The 18,397-nt window shown below is 44.5% G+C and overlaps 1 protein-coding gene and 1 long non-coding RNA gene across 4 annotated transcripts in view; one reads left to right on the top strand and one right to left on the bottom strand.

Moving 5' to 3' along the window:
- Positions 1-10,275, bottom strand: part of TMEM233 (transmembrane protein 233) — a 43,235-nt gene extending 32,960 nt beyond the window's left edge. For both annotated transcript variants that reach the window (XM_055239780.2, XM_055239779.2), the window contains exon 1: positions 9,874-10,275. In XM_055239780.2, coding sequence (XP_055095755.1) covers positions 9,874-10,059 — 186 coding nt within the window. In that variant the 5' untranslated portion in view covers positions 10,060-10,275. The remainder of the gene's footprint in view (positions 1-9,873) is intronic.
- The window catches only part of LOC134732071 (uncharacterized), a 259,878-nt gene that overhangs the window by 57,462 nt on the left and 184,019 nt on the right, over positions 1-18,397 (top strand). Inside the window, exon 1 of one of the 2 annotated variants that reach the window (XR_010114998.1) lies at positions 9,275-9,726. The exons of the other annotated variant lie outside the window; for it this stretch is intronic. This is a non-coding gene — a long non-coding RNA (uncharacterized lncRNA). Of the gene's footprint in view, positions 1-9,274; positions 9,727-18,397 lie in introns of those variants that run through there. 2 annotated transcript variants of the gene reach the window in all.

The raw sequence follows: 18,397 nt of genomic DNA, 5'->3' as shown, positions 1-18,397 counted from the left end.
TAATCCTCTCCTGCACCTGTACCTTTTTTGGTAAAATTTGTTACCACCACACACAACTAGTTTTCTGAGAAGCACCATGTTGGAAAGTCTGGCTTAATTCTTGAACTTGCAGACCTGGACATTCTCAGGTATGTTCAGGCTTACATTTTTGGATGAGGGGCTTCGAGCTGAAGAGTGTCCTGCCCTGAACTAACAAGCTGAGAATAAAGACACACTTCTAAATGTGGACCAACTTGTCTGCAGTGTGAGCATATTGGTGAGCTCTGGACCAGCCAGGAAAATTATCCTTGTGAACCAAGCCTTGGCCAACCTCTCAGTGACCCTGAGTCTCCTGGATGTTTTCCAAAAAAGGTTTTGGCAGGAATGCAGAGCACAGTTGGGGAAGGGAAGCAAACCCTCAGAGATAAAGGTAGGAGCAGACTTTGGCCTATGTAGTCATTCATTCATTAATTCATTTCTTCATTCATCAAATGTTCGTTACATGTGGACTTTATGCTTGACATTGTGCTAGGTGCTGGGGCTAACAGTGTAATCTTAAGGGGCTCACATACACAAATCAGTGCAAGGAAGTAAAGATGATCCAAGAGGAAATCTGTTCAGAGTAAAGAGGGCACAATCTTGAGTGAAAGAGAGGAGGCAATCAAAAAAGGCTTCATGGAGGAGGTGATTTTCTAGCTGAGCCTTGAAAGAGGAGTGGAGTCTGCATTTTAACAAGATCCTTAGGTGATTAAAATTCTAGGATGTGAGTCCTACCTGGGCTCCCTTTGATGATTATTTGAAGATATTCTTCAAAGTTGTCATTGACATTCACACATAAGCCAGAAACAGTTTTCTTACTAATTAACGACAAGCTCTATCTCAACCACGGCCTTTTTGGCCAACTCATTTAATAGCTCCTGTCTTGTTGCCTTATCTGCCACTCATCTGGGCAGATAATGACTTAGGAGGGGAGGTTCTATCTGAATTTCTTTCTTTTTACTTTGTTTGTTTGTTTGTTTTCAGACAGGGTCTCCTTCTGTTGCCCAGGCTAGAGTGCAGTGGCGTGATCTTGGCTCCCTGCAACCTCTGCCTCCTGGGCTCAAGTGATTTTCCTGCCTCTGCCTTTTGGGTAGCTTGGATTACAGGCACTCACTACTGTGTCCGGCTAATTTTTTCTTTTTGTAGAGACGGGGTTTTATCATGTTGCCCAGGCTTGTCTCGAGCTTCTGTGCTCAGGTGGTCCACCCGTCTCAGCCTCCTAAAGTGCTGGGATTACAGGCGTGAGCTACCGTGCCTGGCCCTCTTTTTACTTTTTATTATGGAAAGTTTTAAATGTATACGCAGTTTGACAGGGTAATATAATAAATCCCCACGTTCCCATAACCCAGCTTCCACTGTCATGCATTAGTGGCCAATCTTGTTTTATCTCTATCCCCACATATTATGTTACAACAAACCCAGCCGTTACAGCACGTCATCAGTAAATTTAAATGGCTCTTAAAATGTATTTTTTAAAATTAGGAGCACACAGATTTACATCTTGAAATAGACATAGTCTGTACTGCTAATGATCTGAAAGGACTCTAAAAACAGTTTAAATTCTAGGTTCCCAAATACCAAATGTCAGTGGCCACCAAGTGGCAAAACTTATGAAAGTAACCGATGAGGCAGGGCTGCTGGGGGAAATGTGCATATTTGCAAAATCTATGGGTATCTGGAACGCGGCCTTCCCATGATGATACACTTCAGACAGGGTCTTCATCATCTGGAACCATCTGAATGCTCTTCAGAGCTTCAAGCAAGAAATTCACAAGAAATAAGTCACAGGGGTCTGTAATTTTAATACCCCATTTCTCAGGTGACAATCTCAGCTGTGGAAAGAGCCAGAGAACATTGGGAGAAGTGACAGGGAGAGATCCAATGAATCAGCATTCGGTGCTCCAACTAGTGGGCAGCGTCAAGCCCACTAGATCAGTTGCCTGCACCAAGACCTGCTATTTCCAAGTTCACAGACACACATGATCTTCACCCTACACCTAGCTGAAGTCCACCTGAAGCAGTTTTGATGGGTGAGCAGTCAAAACTATGTTTCAAGCTCTGGTGGAGCTTGGGTCAGATGGAAAAAACATGTGGTTTGGTTTGCTTTTCATCCTGTGAGTATTTACTGACCACTGACCTTATCATCCACAGCAGGTATGGTCAGACTTGGGGCATGGCTGTGGCTTACGGTGCCAGCCCACAACCAGATAATGGGTTGTGACAAAGCCTTCAGGCCAACCATCCATTATCAACTGCATCTTCTGTGGGGGTGAGACTGGTTGCCTTTTTTTCAGGAGCATTTCTCTGTCTCTTTTCTGTGTTGAATCCCTTTTTGGGATCCCATATCTTTTTCTTGACTTACTCCCTTCTTTTTGGGAGGCACATTCGCCCATGACTTTCTGAGAAAAGATGTATGCTAGGCAATTTATTTGAGATCTTAAATGTCTTTATTCTTCTCTCTCCCTTGAATGATTATTTAGATGGGTCTAGAATTGAAGTAATAATTTTCTTTCAGGATTTTTGAAGTCATCTTTTCACTGTTGTTTAGCCTTCAGCATTCCTGATAAGAATTCTGAAGCCATTATTAATCCATATGTGGATTAATAATGTTCCCTTTCTTTCAAAGTTTACAGAATTGGAGAGAAATTTTACCCTTGAACCTCTGAAATTTCACCAAGATGTGCCTTGGTATGTCTTGCTTCATTCACTTTATTGAGTATTGGGGGATTCTTTTAATCTGGAAATTCATGCGTTCAGTTCTGGGAATTTTTTCTATATTACTTATTTGATAATTTCCTCTCTTTAATTCTCTTTATTCTTTCCTTTTTGTGGAACTTTCCTTTTAGATGTTAGATTTCTGGGAATGAGTATCAAATTTTATTATATATATTTTTGACTATTTTTATCTTTTTTGGAGAATATTTCCCTCCTTTATTTTTTATTGTGGTAAAATATGCATAACAAAATTTACCATTTTAACTGTTTTTAAGTATACAGTTCAATGGCATTAAATACATTCACATTGTTGTACAACCATCACCACCATCCATTCCCAGAACTTTCCTATCTTCAGAATTGAAACTACGTACCCATTAAACAGTAACTCCCCATTTCCCTCTCCCCATAGTCTCTGGCAACCACCATTCTACTTTCTGTCCCAAGAATTAGACCACTCTAGGTATTTCATATAAGTGGAATCATATATTTGCCCTTTTGTGACTGGCTTCTTGTATTTAGCCTAGTATTTTCAAGGTTCATCCAGGTTGTAGCCCATGTCAGAATTTCTTTCCTTTTAAAGACTGAATAATATTCAATTTTATGTATATAACACATTTTGTTTACCTATTCATCCATTGATGGACACTTGGGTGACTTCCATATTTTCCGTCTTTTTGATTTTCGCATTACTTCTTCAGGCTCCCTCGACATTAACTTGCAATCTTTCTCTATTTTTATTTTATTTTTTCAGCTCCAGCTCAAAGGAGCTTCTACTTTTTTTTTTTTTTTTTTAAATCTACCCACATATTTTTTAATTCCCAAGAGCTCTGTTTTGCTTCTCTGGCTGTTTTATTTTTTTCAGCCTGTTCTTGTCTTGTGGACACAATATAGTTTCTTATTCTCTGGGGATGCTACTCACCTATTCTTGAAGTTTTCTTCTACATCTTGTATTATTTGTTACCTTATACTTCATTTTTTTTTTTTTTTTTTTTTTTTTGTAAACCGCAGGTCTTTTATTTCAGAAGAGTTTTTCATATGTCTGATGATCTTTAGTTGACTCATCATATTTGAAAGTGAGACACTGAAAAGCTGCTTGGGAGTTTTTCGCATGAGGATGGAGCTTGTTAATGGGTGGGTGGATTGCATCCTCTCTCTGGAGGACTCCTAAAGATTTTTACTTTTGGACTGGTCACATCCTTGGAGAGAAATTCTCCGATTTCTGTCCAGGAAACCAAGTTGGGGAAGGAGCGTCCTTGTTCAACATTGCAGCTTTCCATTAATCTCGTTTTCAGCTTGGCACCTAAACCCTTCTCTCAGCTGTGCCTGGTGTCTAGAGTCATTCTGTTTAATCTTACCAGAGAGAAAATCTCTAATCTTCTGTCTGAGTTGGTGAGGAAGTGGGGGCCTGGCTGTGTGGGGTGGTAGGTGATCTCTGGCAGTTCCACGACTTCATAAACAGACTTTCAAAGATTTTCCCTACCTTTTATTCCTGACATCAAAGGCAGTATCTTCAGCTAGTACCTCCAATTTCTGAGCTTTCCTAGAGTTTTGCAGAGAAAATTGACTTTCTTCTTGTTGGCTACTATTTGTGCAGGATTTAGATTTCAGTGTCATCTACTACGTAAAATTAGTTGATGCCCAACCAGCTGTTTTCCATCATCTAAGATTTTGTCACCATCTCATTTCTTCTTCTGTTTTCCTAATTTGTCCTTGAGTGTTTGTATCCTTTTAAATTCATTTACTACCACTTCTTTTTTAAATTCTGGGTACATAGTAGGTATATACATTTACGGGGTACATGAGATGTTTTGATACAGGCATGCAATGTGAAATAAGCACATCATGGAGAATGGGGTATCCATCCCCTCAAGCATTTATCCTTTACGTTACAGACAATGCAAGTACACTTTTTAAGTTATTTAAAAATTACAATTAAGTTATTATTGACTATAGTCACCCTATTGTGCTACCAAATAGCACTTACTATCATTTTAAGTGATCTCAGAAGGGGTGGGAGCAAAACAGGTATGTTCAATATTTCACGATTAACCAAAAGTCCTCTTTGCTTATTTGTATGTGTTTCCGTTTGGCAACAATATTTACCTTTATGCTGCAACAAATTTTTATTCCAGTGACATGTCTACTACTGGTCATTGTTTTTATTCTTATCAAATTTGCTAGTCTCAGTAAAAACAGAAAAACTGGAAAGATAATGGCTTGTATCTCTAGAATAGACACATCTTCCATCATCTACATCACCATCATCAACATCAATACTTATTGAATTCTAGCTGCGTTCTAAGCAGTGACCTGAAAACTTTTAACTTTTATTATCTAGTCTCCACAATTGCACTTGGGTAAATACTGTCACAACCCCCATTTTACAAGGTGGAAAAGCCAGGCTTCAGAAAGATCGAGGCACTTGCATAAAATCATAAGCACATCAAAGAAAAGGATTTGAACCTTAATGGTTGGTCTCTAGACAGGGATGTGTGTAAGACATCTCAGGCAATGGTGTGCTTGAAAATCTCGACTAGGGGTTGCACCATTCCCCATGAAGGCATTTAGAAATGTGGGAGCATCTGTGGTGGTCTCAATGATTTGGGGGTGCTACTGGCATTTGGTGGAAAGACTCAAAGTACTGCTGTCCTGCCATGCTATGAATTGTCCGCCAATGAAGAATGGGCAAATCCCCACACACCTATTGGTAGGTGTGAGACAGACACGCTAATGAAAAGCTCATAAGCCACCCAGTCAAAAGTCATTGGTTATTTTGTATCCATGATTAGAGTGACCAGTTGGTTCAGTTTTGCAAATGATTACATCATGATGTCATCAAGAATTGAGGGTTGGCACAAACTCGTCTTCTGAGTCAGGTAGCAAATTCCAGCTACCTGAGAGTGAACTAACCCTAAATTTGCCAACACTCTTGCAACTTGCCTAGAGCCCCACTTCTTTGAGATCCAGGAGGGCAGAGACCTTGCTGATCTTATTTGCCACTTGATAAAGGAATAGCTGGAATAGAGCCTGGCACATAATAGATGCTCAATAAATACATGCTGAATAACAAATAAACATTCTTTCTCCAAGGTCGAGGGCCACATTAGGAAATTATAGGGTTCTTTCACATGGAATAAACAGATAGCCAGGGATGGGTGGGATCATGATGAGTGAGGCCTGAAAGCCAGCTTGTGCACCTCACCAAGCTATGTGCCCTGGTGGAGGGCTGTGTCTGCATGGAGAAAATGTGCCATATTCAAATTCGCACAAAGATGCAATATGAGCTACTAGGAACCCAGTCTAGGGGGAAATTCTTGAGACGTGCATCCCTCAAATTGAAGTTAAGTATGCTTTCAATAAATAGACTTACAATACATAGAGGAAGAAACACTTCTGTGTCCTTGACAATGCTTGACCCATCAACATCCAATACCACACGACATGTTGGACTAGAGCTCATCTGTAGTGTGCCATCTCCTAACCCCCAGGACCCCAGGACTCCTCTCGATCTACATGGGGTGGTAGAAAGAACACAGAAATCCACAACTCGAAGAACACTCTTCTTGAATGTGTATTTTTCCAAAGTAGTTTTCTTTGCCAGCACCTACTCTAATTTGGTGATTTTATAGAAAGCTTCTCAGGCTTGTTGTAATAAATATTTAAGTATTGATTGTTTTGAGATTGTTGGCTCTTTTTTTTACCATTCTGGAAACTAATTATTTTGAGCCTTGTCAATATGTTCCTCACATCCATGTTTATATCAATTTGCATCATCCTACAGTGCTTCTTCATTGGGATGGTCTTGGTATTGGGCATGTGTCCATTCTTCATTGGGGGACAGCCCCTAGCATGGCAGACATTAGTACTTTGGCTCTTTCCACCAAATGCCAGTAACACCCCAAATCATTGAGAGCACCACAAATCATAAATTACAGAGAAGTGAGAGTTGAAAATTGCCAGGACTAAACATCACAAGAGACCCTAGGGGAAACAAACGCCTGGCAGAATTGGTCTCCCACCTTCCTACTGCACATCCTTCCTCTTCCTCTTTGTCCTTTGTCCTTTGGAGTCCTTGTGATGAAACTGATCAAGCCCAGAGCTGCACTATATCAATGGGAAAAGACTTCCAGTGCAACAGGAAGGGTGTAGGACACACCGTTTAGAATTTCTGTTTGTTTTCATATGTAACATGATATCTCCAGGTTCCAAATCTATACATCTGTCTGACAACTATTGCATGTACCTAGCATAGTGCTAAGAGCTAGAATGCTTTGTTTTGTTTCATCCTTACAACAGTTTTGCTCAACTTAAAACAGCTTTCACATTCCCATTTTATAGATGAAGAAACCAAGGGTTTAAAAAGGTACAAAACTTGGCTGGGTGCAGTGGCTCACCCACGTAATCTCAGCACTCTGGGAGGCTGAGGCGGGCGGATCACTTGAGGTCAGGAGTTTGAGATCAGCCTGGGCAACATGGTGAAACCCTGTCTCTACTAAAAATACAAAAATTAGTCGGGCGTGGTGGCCCGCGTCTGTAGTCCCAGCTGGTTGGGGTGGCTGGGGTGGAAGGATCGCTTGAACCCGGGAGGTGGAGGTTGCAGTGAGCCGAGATTGTGCCACTGCACTCCAGCCTGGGTGACAGAGCAAGACTCCGTCTCAAAAAAAAAAAAAAAAAAAGAGATACAAACTTGTCCATAGTAAACTATCTCCAGTGGGGGAGGGAATGGGGAAGAGGGGATTAGAAAACGAAGTTTCAATTCAAAGCATGTGCAAACCTCATCTCCCAGGGCATACCAAGCAGCATCATTAATATCTGACCTGTCACTACCAGGTGGAGTGCCAGCTCATTTCAGACCAATGAGGGAAAAAGCCTTTGCAGGCAGTTTTCTAAGTGGCACTGGGAAAGGAGTGAATTGGCTGCTTCATTAATAAACCAGGATAGAATGTGGGCACCAGTGCCAGCCAGACAGTCTGCTGCTGCCTGGAGAATTTGGCTGCAGCATCGTTTCCAGACTCTCGGCAAAAAAAGTCAAGACCGGATATATGGGGAGAGGAAGGAAGGGAGGAAATTGGCTGGTTGGTGGGAAGGAACCGGATGCGACGGTTTCTGGGCCTCCAGGATGGGAAAAAAAGGTCAATGATTCATCCACACCATTCATTCATGCATGCATTCATTTCATAATACTTATTAAGCATCTACCACGTGCCAGATTTTCTTCTAGATGCTGAAGATACAGGAACCAACAAATATTCCTGCCCTCATGGAGCTTATATTCTAATGAGAGGGACACAGACTGTAAACATACAAATAATTAAAATACTGTATCAGATGGAGAGAAGTAATTTGGTCAAAAGGTAGCAGGGAAGGAAGAACAGAGCTTGCGCGGGGTGGGTGGGTGGGAGTCCTGATTTTAAACAGTAATCACAGAAGGCCTCATGAAGTGACATTTGAGTAAAGATTTTGTAAAGATACCATGCTGGTCACTGTTCTAAGCACTTTACAATTATTATGTCATGAATGCTCCCAACAACCCCAAGAAACATGGCTATGATTATTCCGGTTTTACAAAGAGACTGAGGTTCAGAGATGCAGTGACTTCAGAGATCACACTGCTAGAAAGTGGGAGAATTGGGATTTGAATACAGACCTGTCTGAACTTGCAGCGGCTGCGCGCTTTCATATTGGTGCAGACGCCGTCCACAATCCGGGTTTGGGAAAGGGCAAGTTACGGGTGCAAATGGAGCCTTGCACGTGCCCACGAATCGAATATGGTGCCACCACCCGTGGGCAAGTGTGGGCGGACTTGACGGGGGACGGGTGGCTCGCGATTTTCACCGCGCTGAATCAGGGCTCTGCGTCTGTGGCCGGGGAGTTCCGTGGCCCAGCTACAGGCGAGGTGAGCCGGTGGGGGAGGGAGCGCAACCACAAGGGTTGTCCCGGGACAGTGCCGGTGCGAACCTCACCCCGCCGCCACCCCCGGGCCAGCTGCTGCAGTCAATAAGGCGGGGGCCTAGCAGGCGCTCGCTCGTCGCACTCCTGGTGGGGTTCGCTCGGGTGTTCCTACCAGGGTTGAAGAGGGCTAGGGAGCTGAGCTCCGGAAGGGCGGACTAGAGGCCCCAGCGGCCACTCCTAGAGAGGCGGGCAGCTCGGGAGGCCTGAGCGCAGGGGGCGGGCGGAGCCGCACGTTGCGTGGAATCCCCCAGTTCATTCCCAGGAGAGCCCCGGGCGCAGGACAGAGCGGTGGAGGGGCGCCTGGGAGCCCTGGGGGACACCAAGAGAAGCGAGGTTAGGGCCAGTGCGCGGCAAACAGGGAGGAACTACGACGCGCTGGGTAGAAAGAGTAAGAGAGGCGCACCCACTTTGCTGGTGAGGGGGGCACACGGGGAGCCCAAGAAAGGCCTAAAGAGGTAGCGGGTGTGAGCCAGCCTCGGGCGCGTTAAAAAGGGGTGCCAGAGGGAGGCAAGGAGAGGAAGTTGGGTGTAGGAAGAAGCGAGAGGAAACTGTTGCCTGGACAGAGCGTGCCGTGCCAAAGCGCGGAAACAGGGGATCAAGGAGGGGGCATCAGGAATCGCCTGGGGACCCCCTGGAGACTGGCGGAAGCGGTGCCCTTGGGCGCAGCAAACAGAGAAGGGAGCACAGGCTAAGACAGAGACAGTCCTGGGCGCTAGAGAGCAGGAGCCCCCGGCGCGGCAGGGAAAGGAACGTAGAGCCTGCGCGCTCGGGGAATGAGCTTACTGCCGCTCGCTAGGGTGGCGCGCATTGGGGCTCTAGAAAAGAGGGTTGAGAAGCCCCGGGCAAGTGCCTAGGAAGGTCAGAGGAGTCAGCCAAGTCCACGGAACAACTTCCCCGGGTTGGAGAGGAAACGCACCCTGGGAGCTGGAAAGAAGAGGAAAGCTAGCCTGGGGGAAGCTTGATCAGGGCTCTGAGTACCACGAGGAGTGCAGAGGAGGTGCTGATGATTGCGGGGAGAGCTCTGAGAGCCCGAAAAAGGTGAGGAGAAGGTGCGAGGACAAAGAACACCTAGCGCGGGCGGGGCCGTAAGGAAGGGAGCCGCAGGGAGCGCGCGGACTCCCCTGCAGGGGCTCAAAGCCGCCCGGGTCTCTCCTCCCAGGCTGCCTCTGGCCGTGATTCACTCACCATGATGGAAAAGACCAAAGCCACGATGTTGATGGGGTACGCAGGGCAAAAACACGAGACGATGGTGAGCCACAGGTAGTTCTTGGGCATGGGCACGTCCTCCTCGGTCTTGTCATCTTCAGTGTTGGCCTCGGGACTGCTGTCCAAAGCCCTCTTGAAGTCCGGGCTGGGGGCGTACTGAGACATGGGCGAGGCCGGCGGCGCGGGGAGGGTGGAGGAATGCACGGTCTGTGTGGTCTGGGGCTCTGGCCACCGGCTTGTGGCGAGGCTCTGAAAAGCCAGTGGCTCGGGGCTCAAGGGAGACGTGACCTCACCCCTTCTGCGTCCTCTGCCAGCACCCGCCCGGGCTCAGGGACCCGGGCCAAGAGCCTCCCCACAAGGAGGAAGGGAGGGAGAAAAGGAGTGAGGGGAGGCGGGGAGGACAGCGGGAACGTCAGCCTGAGAAACAGGGAACAGGCAGATGAAGGCACCCCACTCCCTGAGATCGTCGGAGGACGCACAGACTCACGCTGAGAAGTCTGGAATAAAAGGAGGCTCAGGGAAGGACGCAAAGGCCCATTAAGTTCCAAATTGGCCAGCCTGCGGACTGGAGATGACCAGCTCATTTTTAAAAGCCACTTAATTCTAATACATTTAGATGGGACAGGACCAACCCTATCCAGTTGGCAACAGACTCACTACTTCCACTTGACTTCAACGTTTTACCTTAACTGGTGCCTGGGCATTTGATTTGTCTCCTATGCCTCAGACCTTGAACACTGAGCCCCATGAATTTCTCCTCCCCCCAACCCCCTCCCCCAGGTGGGGTGGGAACCAGGAGCCCAGCTTTGGCCTCAAAGCTTTTCACATTCTACTTGGGGCTCAAGAGACTGGAGTCCAGTATAGTCAGTCAGTGGGCACTGCCTGGTCCATGCCCATCCAGGTGCCCTCCCCAGTGTGGAAACAAGGAATTCTTCTTTCCACTTTTCCACCTGCAGGACCCCTGGGGAGAAATGCAGATAGATCAGGCTGGCCTAGGCAACCTAGATGGATGAGTGGGCTGGGGAGAAGAACAAGGTATCCACTTTGGGGACTAGAGTGAGAAAAGCAATTGTATCAGTGTCTAAGCTATTCATGAGAGGGCCGTATGGACCAGAACTGAGGCTTGAATCCAGACAGAACTCGGAAATTGTCACTTCAGGAAAGCCCCTTCATCTTGCTAAGCCCCTATTTCTCCATCTGAAAAAGGGGAAATAATAATAGTCCCTGCCTCATAAAGTCATAGTGACTCTTCTGTGAGATGGTACATTATCCAGGTCAATCCATGTGCTCAATAAATATTAGCTATTATTAGCATATTATTTCTCCTTATATTCTGAAACATGTAGTGCATTATACAGTATCCTAAACCTGATATCCCTTGCAAAGATTTCACCAAAAATCAGGTATTCTGAGCTGCAGGACCACAAAGAAATGAAAATAATTTGATCAAGCAGTGTCAAAAGCAATTGCTCACATCATCATACTCGAAACTATTAATCATCTTCTTGGCTTTCTCAGAATATAAGCTGATTGCCTGGGAGATTCTCACTTATCTCATGAGCCATACTTATTTTGTTATCTGCCTCCCTCATTGGACTGCACACTCCCCGAGAAAAGGGGTCATCTGGCTCATCTTTGTGTCAGCATCTGGCACAGTTCCTGGTACAAGGGATGTGCTTAGTATAGCTTGCTGGGTAAACACACAAAGATGAAATAGTACATTCTCCGCCATGCCTTCTTTCTCATTTTGATGGGTTAATGAAATGGGAATAACTAAAAGATTAGATTCATTTACTGAATTCTCAACCAAGTCTTTGCTTTGGCTGTTCCCTCTGCCTCGGCTGCTTTTCCCTGGCTGTCACATGGCTCCTCCTTTTTTTTTTTTTTTTTTTTTACTTTGAGATGGAGTCTCACTCTGTTGCCCAGGCTGGAGTGCAGTGGCATGATCTCGGCTCACTGCAACCTCCACCTCCCGGGTTCAAGCAATTCTCTGCCTCAGCCTCCCAAGTAGCTGGGGTTACAGGTGTCTGCCACCACGCCCAGCTAATTTTTGTATTTTTAGTAGAGATGGGGTTTCACCATCTTGGCCAGGCTGGTCTTAAACTCCTGACCTCATGATCCACCTGCTTTGGCCTCCCGAAGTGCTGGGAGGCTCCTCCTTCTTATTCCTCAGGTGACAGCTCAAGTCACTTCCTCAAAGAGAGGTCTTCCTTGTAGATTATCTAGCGTAGGTCTCCATCCTTATTTTATACTTGCCAGTTTATTATTTTGTATGTGTGTAATGTGTGTCGCAATTGTAATTTATTTCTTTACTTGTTCATTATCTGTTCTTTCTCTAGACTATAACCTGTCCAATGAATGAATTGACGAAAATTAGCCGGATGTATTGAAAAAAATGATTTTCAGGTCTTGATCAAGACCTACTTGGATTAGAATTTCTCAGGTAGCACCCCAGAAATCTGTACTTTTTTTTTTTTTTTTTAGATACAGTCTTGCTCTGTCACCCAGGCTGGAGTGCAGTGGTGCGATCTCGGCTCACTGCAGACTCCACCTCCTGGGTTCACGCCATTCTCCTGCCTCAGCCTCCCGAGTAGCTGGGACTACAGGACCCACCACCACGCCTGGCTAATTTTTTTGTATTTTTAGTAGAGACGGGGTTTCACTGTGTTAGCCAGGATGGTCTCCATCTCCTGACCTTGTGATCTGCCTGCCTCGGCCTCCCAAAGTGCTGGGATTACAGGCATGAGCCACCACGCCTGGCCAGAAATCTGTACTTTTAATGCCTGAGAAAACTGTATTTTTAGAATACTCCATGGTGATTCTGATGCAACTGAGCAATTTCTCAGATCCCAGTTCTGTCTCTAATTCTTAGGACACAGTGCAGGATCTTTCGCTTGGAGATCCTCTCAGGTGTCCCAAACTCAGTGTGTCAAAGAGGAACTCATTGTCTTTCCTAAGAACTTGCTTCTCAAGGCTTGGTCCTTGGTCAATGAACCCTGCTCACTTTTCCAATCTCTTCTGCCAAGTATCTCCTTTCTTATTTATTTATTTATTTACCATTTATTTTTTAGAGACAGTCTTGCTCTGTCACCCAGGCTGGAGTGCAGTTGTGCAATCATAGCTCACTACATCCTCCAGCTCCTGGCCTCAAGCGATCCTCCCGCCTCAGCCTCCCAAAGTGCTGGGATTACAGGCATGCACCACCATGCCCAGAATTCTCTCCTTTCTTACTGCACTTCAATTACATAGACATATTCCCCCGTTTCTCTAACATACCTAACCTTTTCCCACCCCAAAGTCTCTGTACCTACTGTTCCTTCCTCCTGGAATGCTTCCTCTCCCCTCTAACTATTGGTTCCTTCTCATCTTCCAGGACCCACTAACTCACATGTTACCGCCTGACAGAGGCCTTCCCTGACCATCATATCTAAAGTGGACCCCATCCTCTTATTCTCCGTCCCATTGCCTTGTTTATTTTCTATGTCAGACATAGTCTTTTTTTATTTATTTGTCTTCTTATTTACTGTCTTTCCCACTAGAAAGGAAGCCCCACAAGGGCAGATACTTTTTTCCATTTTGTTTGCTGTGTTATCCCAAACACCCAGAACTGTGCCTGGCCCTTAGTAGGTGCTCAACAGATAATTCATTGAATGAATAAATTGTGAATTTAGTCCTCCAAGTTAGGCACCTGGCAGCATTCTTCTTCTCTTTCCTTCAGCCTCTCCATGAACTGTTCATCAAACTATTGATTCATTCTCAAATGTGACTCTTCGTTCCATGTCTTCTTTTTCCCATCCTCCTGGCCTTCCAATTCTGGCTCTTATTCACAATGAAAAAGTGCTCTCTGAACCATATTCGTGATCTGAGCCTAATTTATTTTTAAAGTATTTTTATTTTTATTTTTCCCCCTTCTTTTCACAGGTGTTGATGAGGCTGGTTAATTTCGATGGTGCCAGTAGCCCAAGGTTTGGGTACCAAATGCAATTTTGCTTTTCAAAGTTTTGAACTATATTGTTCACTGTAACCCACTAGTGTCATCTAGGGAAAGCCAAAAGAAGGGATTGTTGACTCATTGTAGACTGTTTCTTCTGCCAGGAAAACAACTGCTTAACATGAGCCGAGCACTCTAGAATCGCCAAACGTTGACCGAGCACCACTGTTGCACTAAGTGCATTCCTTGTGTGTATCATCTCATTTAATTCCTACAGCAAATTTTCTGAGGGAGGTGATGAGGTTTTCTTTTTCCCAAATGAGGAAACCTAGGAACAGATAGGTAAAGGGACTTGTGTAAAGTCTTCTGGCTAAGAGGAGGTGCCAGAATTTGAACTCGGTCTGGGATATTTGTTCAGCTGGCAGGTCCGGGCCAGAAAGTTAAACGGATATCTCTGAAGTTCATTGGAGTTATTATGCTCTGCTCAGGGAAGATGGATTAATAGCTTGTTGACTGGTCTAAGATGTAGCAGTGAAATTGCCATCACTTGAAACTTTTCAAATTAAATTGAAAAGAAAGTGCCTACACCAGAAAGTGTAATGTATATGGCGCTGATTCTTGAGGGATGCATTAGATCACTCAGTGGGGGTTTCCAGCTCTAATTTCCTGAGCTTCACTAATTTTCTCTTAAGAGGTCAGTTTATTGTTCTTGGATGAACCCCACTGGCTGATTGCTTAATAATGTGGCAATACCTACCCTCTTTAAAAGAGACAGAGGAGAAAGCAACTTTCTAATAGCCAGCCTAGGATAGGGGAAAGGCTTACTGTAACTTTCTGGATTCTAGTGTAGCAACTTGCCTTTTTGATCTTTGAAACAAGTTTATTTCCAAATGGAAAAGTAATACGTATTTATTTAAGAAAATTGAGAAAATGAAGAAAAACATAAACAGAAAGAGGTATCATCCAAGTAACCACTACAAACAGAAGGAACTATTTCCTTCTGGTCTTCTTTCTATATGTATATATTATTTTCCACTAAAATGGAATTATATAGAGTTTTGTTTCCTCTTTTTCTCACTCAACATTATATGACAGTTAACATCCTTTGCAGATATTTTCATGGTCTGAGTAATTTCCCATTGATTAAATGAATTATTATTTATGTCACCATGCCCTATCACTAAATATTGAAGTTATTTTTAGTGTTTATACACTGTTATTTTAAAAATTGCTGTGATGAATCTCTTTTGTATCTGAGTGTCTGCATTCGTGATCTTTTCTTTGTGAATTGTGATCTTACAGGGTAGATATCAGTCTTTGAAAGAGCAGAGAAAAAATTCAGATTGGCTAGTTGAGAAGTTGTATCATAAGATATGTACGAAAGGTAAAATTAAAATTTAGGCCAAGGAAACAACTATAGATTCAATAGACTACAGACATGAGATGCTTCATAAGAGATGAAATGAGATGGATTCAAAGAACAACTTCCCAATGCCAAATGGATCCCCGAATTTGTAACATTCAATGGCAATGGATTGGTGTTGAATCTATGAATGTGTGCCGGAAATCTATGCATTTGATGTTAGCTATGTCTAGGATTCCAAAATAAAAGTGGGCTGGGGTGGAAGGGTGGCCAAAATAAAAGTGGGCTGGGGTGGAGGGGTGGGGGGTAGGGGAGGGAGGGAGGGAGAGAGAGAGAGAGAGAGATTCTGCTGATCTGTGAGAATGTAAGAGAAAGAGTCCAGATCTTCAGGAAATGGTAAGAGGTCGAAAGCATTGGCTGCCAAATTTCGCATTAGTCTCAAGTGCCAGCCTTTAGTAGTCATAAAGTCATAAAGTAACTGCTGTGGTCTCAGGGGTTTGCTACAAAATAACAGTGTCTTTTTGGCTAATATTATTAGAAAACCATTTACCTTTCCACTTTGCAACAACTTTGGTCCTCTTACAAAAAAAAAAAAAAAAGGAAAAACAGAGGAGAGGAAGTATAGGGGGAAACAGATTTGGTTTCCTTCCTTCCTTCCTTCCTTCCTTCCTTCCTTCCTTCCTTCCTTCCTTCCTTCCTTCCTTTTTTTTTTTTGAGTCAGAATTGCCCAGGCTGGAGTACAGTGGTGTGATCTCGGCTCACTGCAGCCTCCTCCTCCTGGGCTCAAGTGATTCTCCTGCCTCAGCCTCCTGAGTATCTGGTATTACAGGCGCCTGCCACCATGCCCGGCTAATTTTTGTATTTTCAGTAGAGATGGGGTTCTGCCATGTTGGCCAGGCTGGTCTTGAACTCCTGACTTCAGGTGATCCACCTGCCTTGGCCTACCAAAGTGTTGTGATTACAGGCATGAGCCACCACACTTGGTCTCGTTAATTTCTTAAGCCATACTTTTTAATGAAACTATTTCTGGACAGAGGACCATATTAAATAAAACTCAGCCTTTCAGGCTTAAAGTGCAATTCTTGCCCTATTTGTCTTTCATTGTACCAGATACTAAGAAAGCGTCCACCTGTCACTCTTCTTGCTGAATTGATGATACAAAATGCTGTGTATTGGACCATACTCTGTAGCTCATGGATGAGCTGCTCATAATAATTAGCAAATATAGCAGTGGTAATGGAAATCAGAGGGAAATCACCTATACTCTAATATACTAGCATTGACATTCCTCATACTCTTCTAGTCCTTGGATCCAGGTGCAATTTTCATATGCTTGCAATAAAAGTACACACACAATTTGGTATCTTGATTTTTTTAAAACTTAATGCTCTATACTAAATCCTTTGCAAATTGTGATTCTTTTTGATTGCTTTAAAAATTGATGATAATCATTTCTGATCGCTTTAAAAATTGTATGATAATATAATTGTTTTCCTTTTGTTGGATGCTTTTGGGGAATCTGTCATCTTTTGTATTAAAAATAAGAAAGCATGGCTGGGCACGGTGGCTCATGCCTGTAATCCCAGCACTTTGGGAGGCCGAGGTGGGAGGATTGCTTGAGCCCAGGAGTTTGCGACCAGCCTGAGCAACATGGCAAAACCCCGTTTCTACAGAAAATACCAACAAAATTAACTGGGCTTGGTGGTGTGTGCCTGTAGTCCTAGCCAGTCAGGAGGCTAAGGTGGGAGAATTGATTGTGTCCATGAGGTTGAGGCTGCAGTGAGCCATGTTTGTGCCACTGCACTCCAGCCTGGGTGACAGAGTGAGACCTTCATACATACATACACACACACACACACACACACACACACACACACACAGAGCAGGAATTTTAGAGAGGCTTCTAAGCCCTATTTCCTTTCTCTCTTCCCTCACCACCTACCCAGGAAGGTACTGTGGCCTCATCAGATGAAATGGAGACACTCAAAGCAAGTCTGTCTTTGCTGGGAGGTTGGGGGAGAGGTCTCATGAAGCAGAATTAGTTCCAAAGACTCTGAACTCCAAACCACTTAGGGCTTGAAGGACTGAAAGTTGGGCAGGGAATTGCGACCAGAGTGATGGATGGTGGAGGCACTGGGAGTGGTGGATGAGCAGAGTTGGTCTGGAGAGGGTGCTCGGAAGACTGCGAGGGAGTAGACGAGAACTGCACTTTGGTGTGGCCTAGAGAGGGAGAACAGAGTTCCTGTTTGGAGCACACTATTTGGTGCACCTAACTTAAGGAGAATAGATACTCTGGATTTTTTGTCAGCTTGTATCGTACTTTATTAGTTACGTTATTATTCATTAAAAAATATTTATTTGGGGCCAGGCGCAGTGGCTCATGCCTGTAATCCCAGCACTTTGGGAGGCCGAGGCAGGTGGATCACAATGTCAGGAGTTCGAGACCAGCCTGGCCAATATGGTCTTTACTAAAAACTACAAAAATTATCCAGGTGTAGTGGCATGTGCCTGTAGTCCCAGCTACTCGGGAGACTGAGACAGGAGAACCGCTGGAACCTGGGAGGCAGAGGTTGCAGTAAGCCGAGATCGTGCCACTGCACTCCAGCCTGGGTGACAAAGCAAGACTCCATCTCAAAACAGAAACAAAAACAAAGACAAAAAACAAATGTATTTGGCTACCCCGTGTCAGGAAGTATTTGGGTTGGGTGCCAGAGATAGCATGATAAGCCAGAAAGCCATGATTCCTACCCTTATGGACAAACAAATAAGATAATTTGTGATGAAGGAAATAAAATAGGATAATGGCCTGGCGTGGTGGTTCACGCCTGTAATCCCAGCACTTTGGGAGGCTGAGGTAGGTGGCTCACGAGGTCAGGAGTTCAAGACCAGCCCGACAAACATGGTGAAACCCTGTCTTTACTAAAAATACAAAAATTAGCCAGGCATGGTGGCATGTGCCTGTAGTCCCAGCTACTCGGGAGGCTGAGGCAGAAGAATTGCTGGAACCCGGGAGGCAGAGGTTGCAGTGAGCCAAGATCACACCATTGCACTCCAGCCTGGGTGACAGAGCAAAACTCCGTCTCAAAAAAAAAAAAAAAGGGATAATGTGATAGTGACTTGGGATGCCCAGGCAAGGGATGCTAGACAAATTCTGTTTAACCCGAGGGCTATGCTCCACCTTTCTCTACCTTGTCCTCTGCCCCAGAAGA

Source organism: Symphalangus syndactylus, chromosome 13 (genome assembly GCF_028878055.3).
Source record: "Symphalangus syndactylus isolate Jambi chromosome 13, NHGRI_mSymSyn1-v2.1_pri, whole genome shotgun sequence".
Taxonomy (NCBI): Eukaryota; Metazoa; Chordata; class Mammalia; order Primates; family Hylobatidae; genus Symphalangus; species Symphalangus syndactylus.
This window is presented reverse-complemented; position numbering and strand designations above follow the sequence as displayed.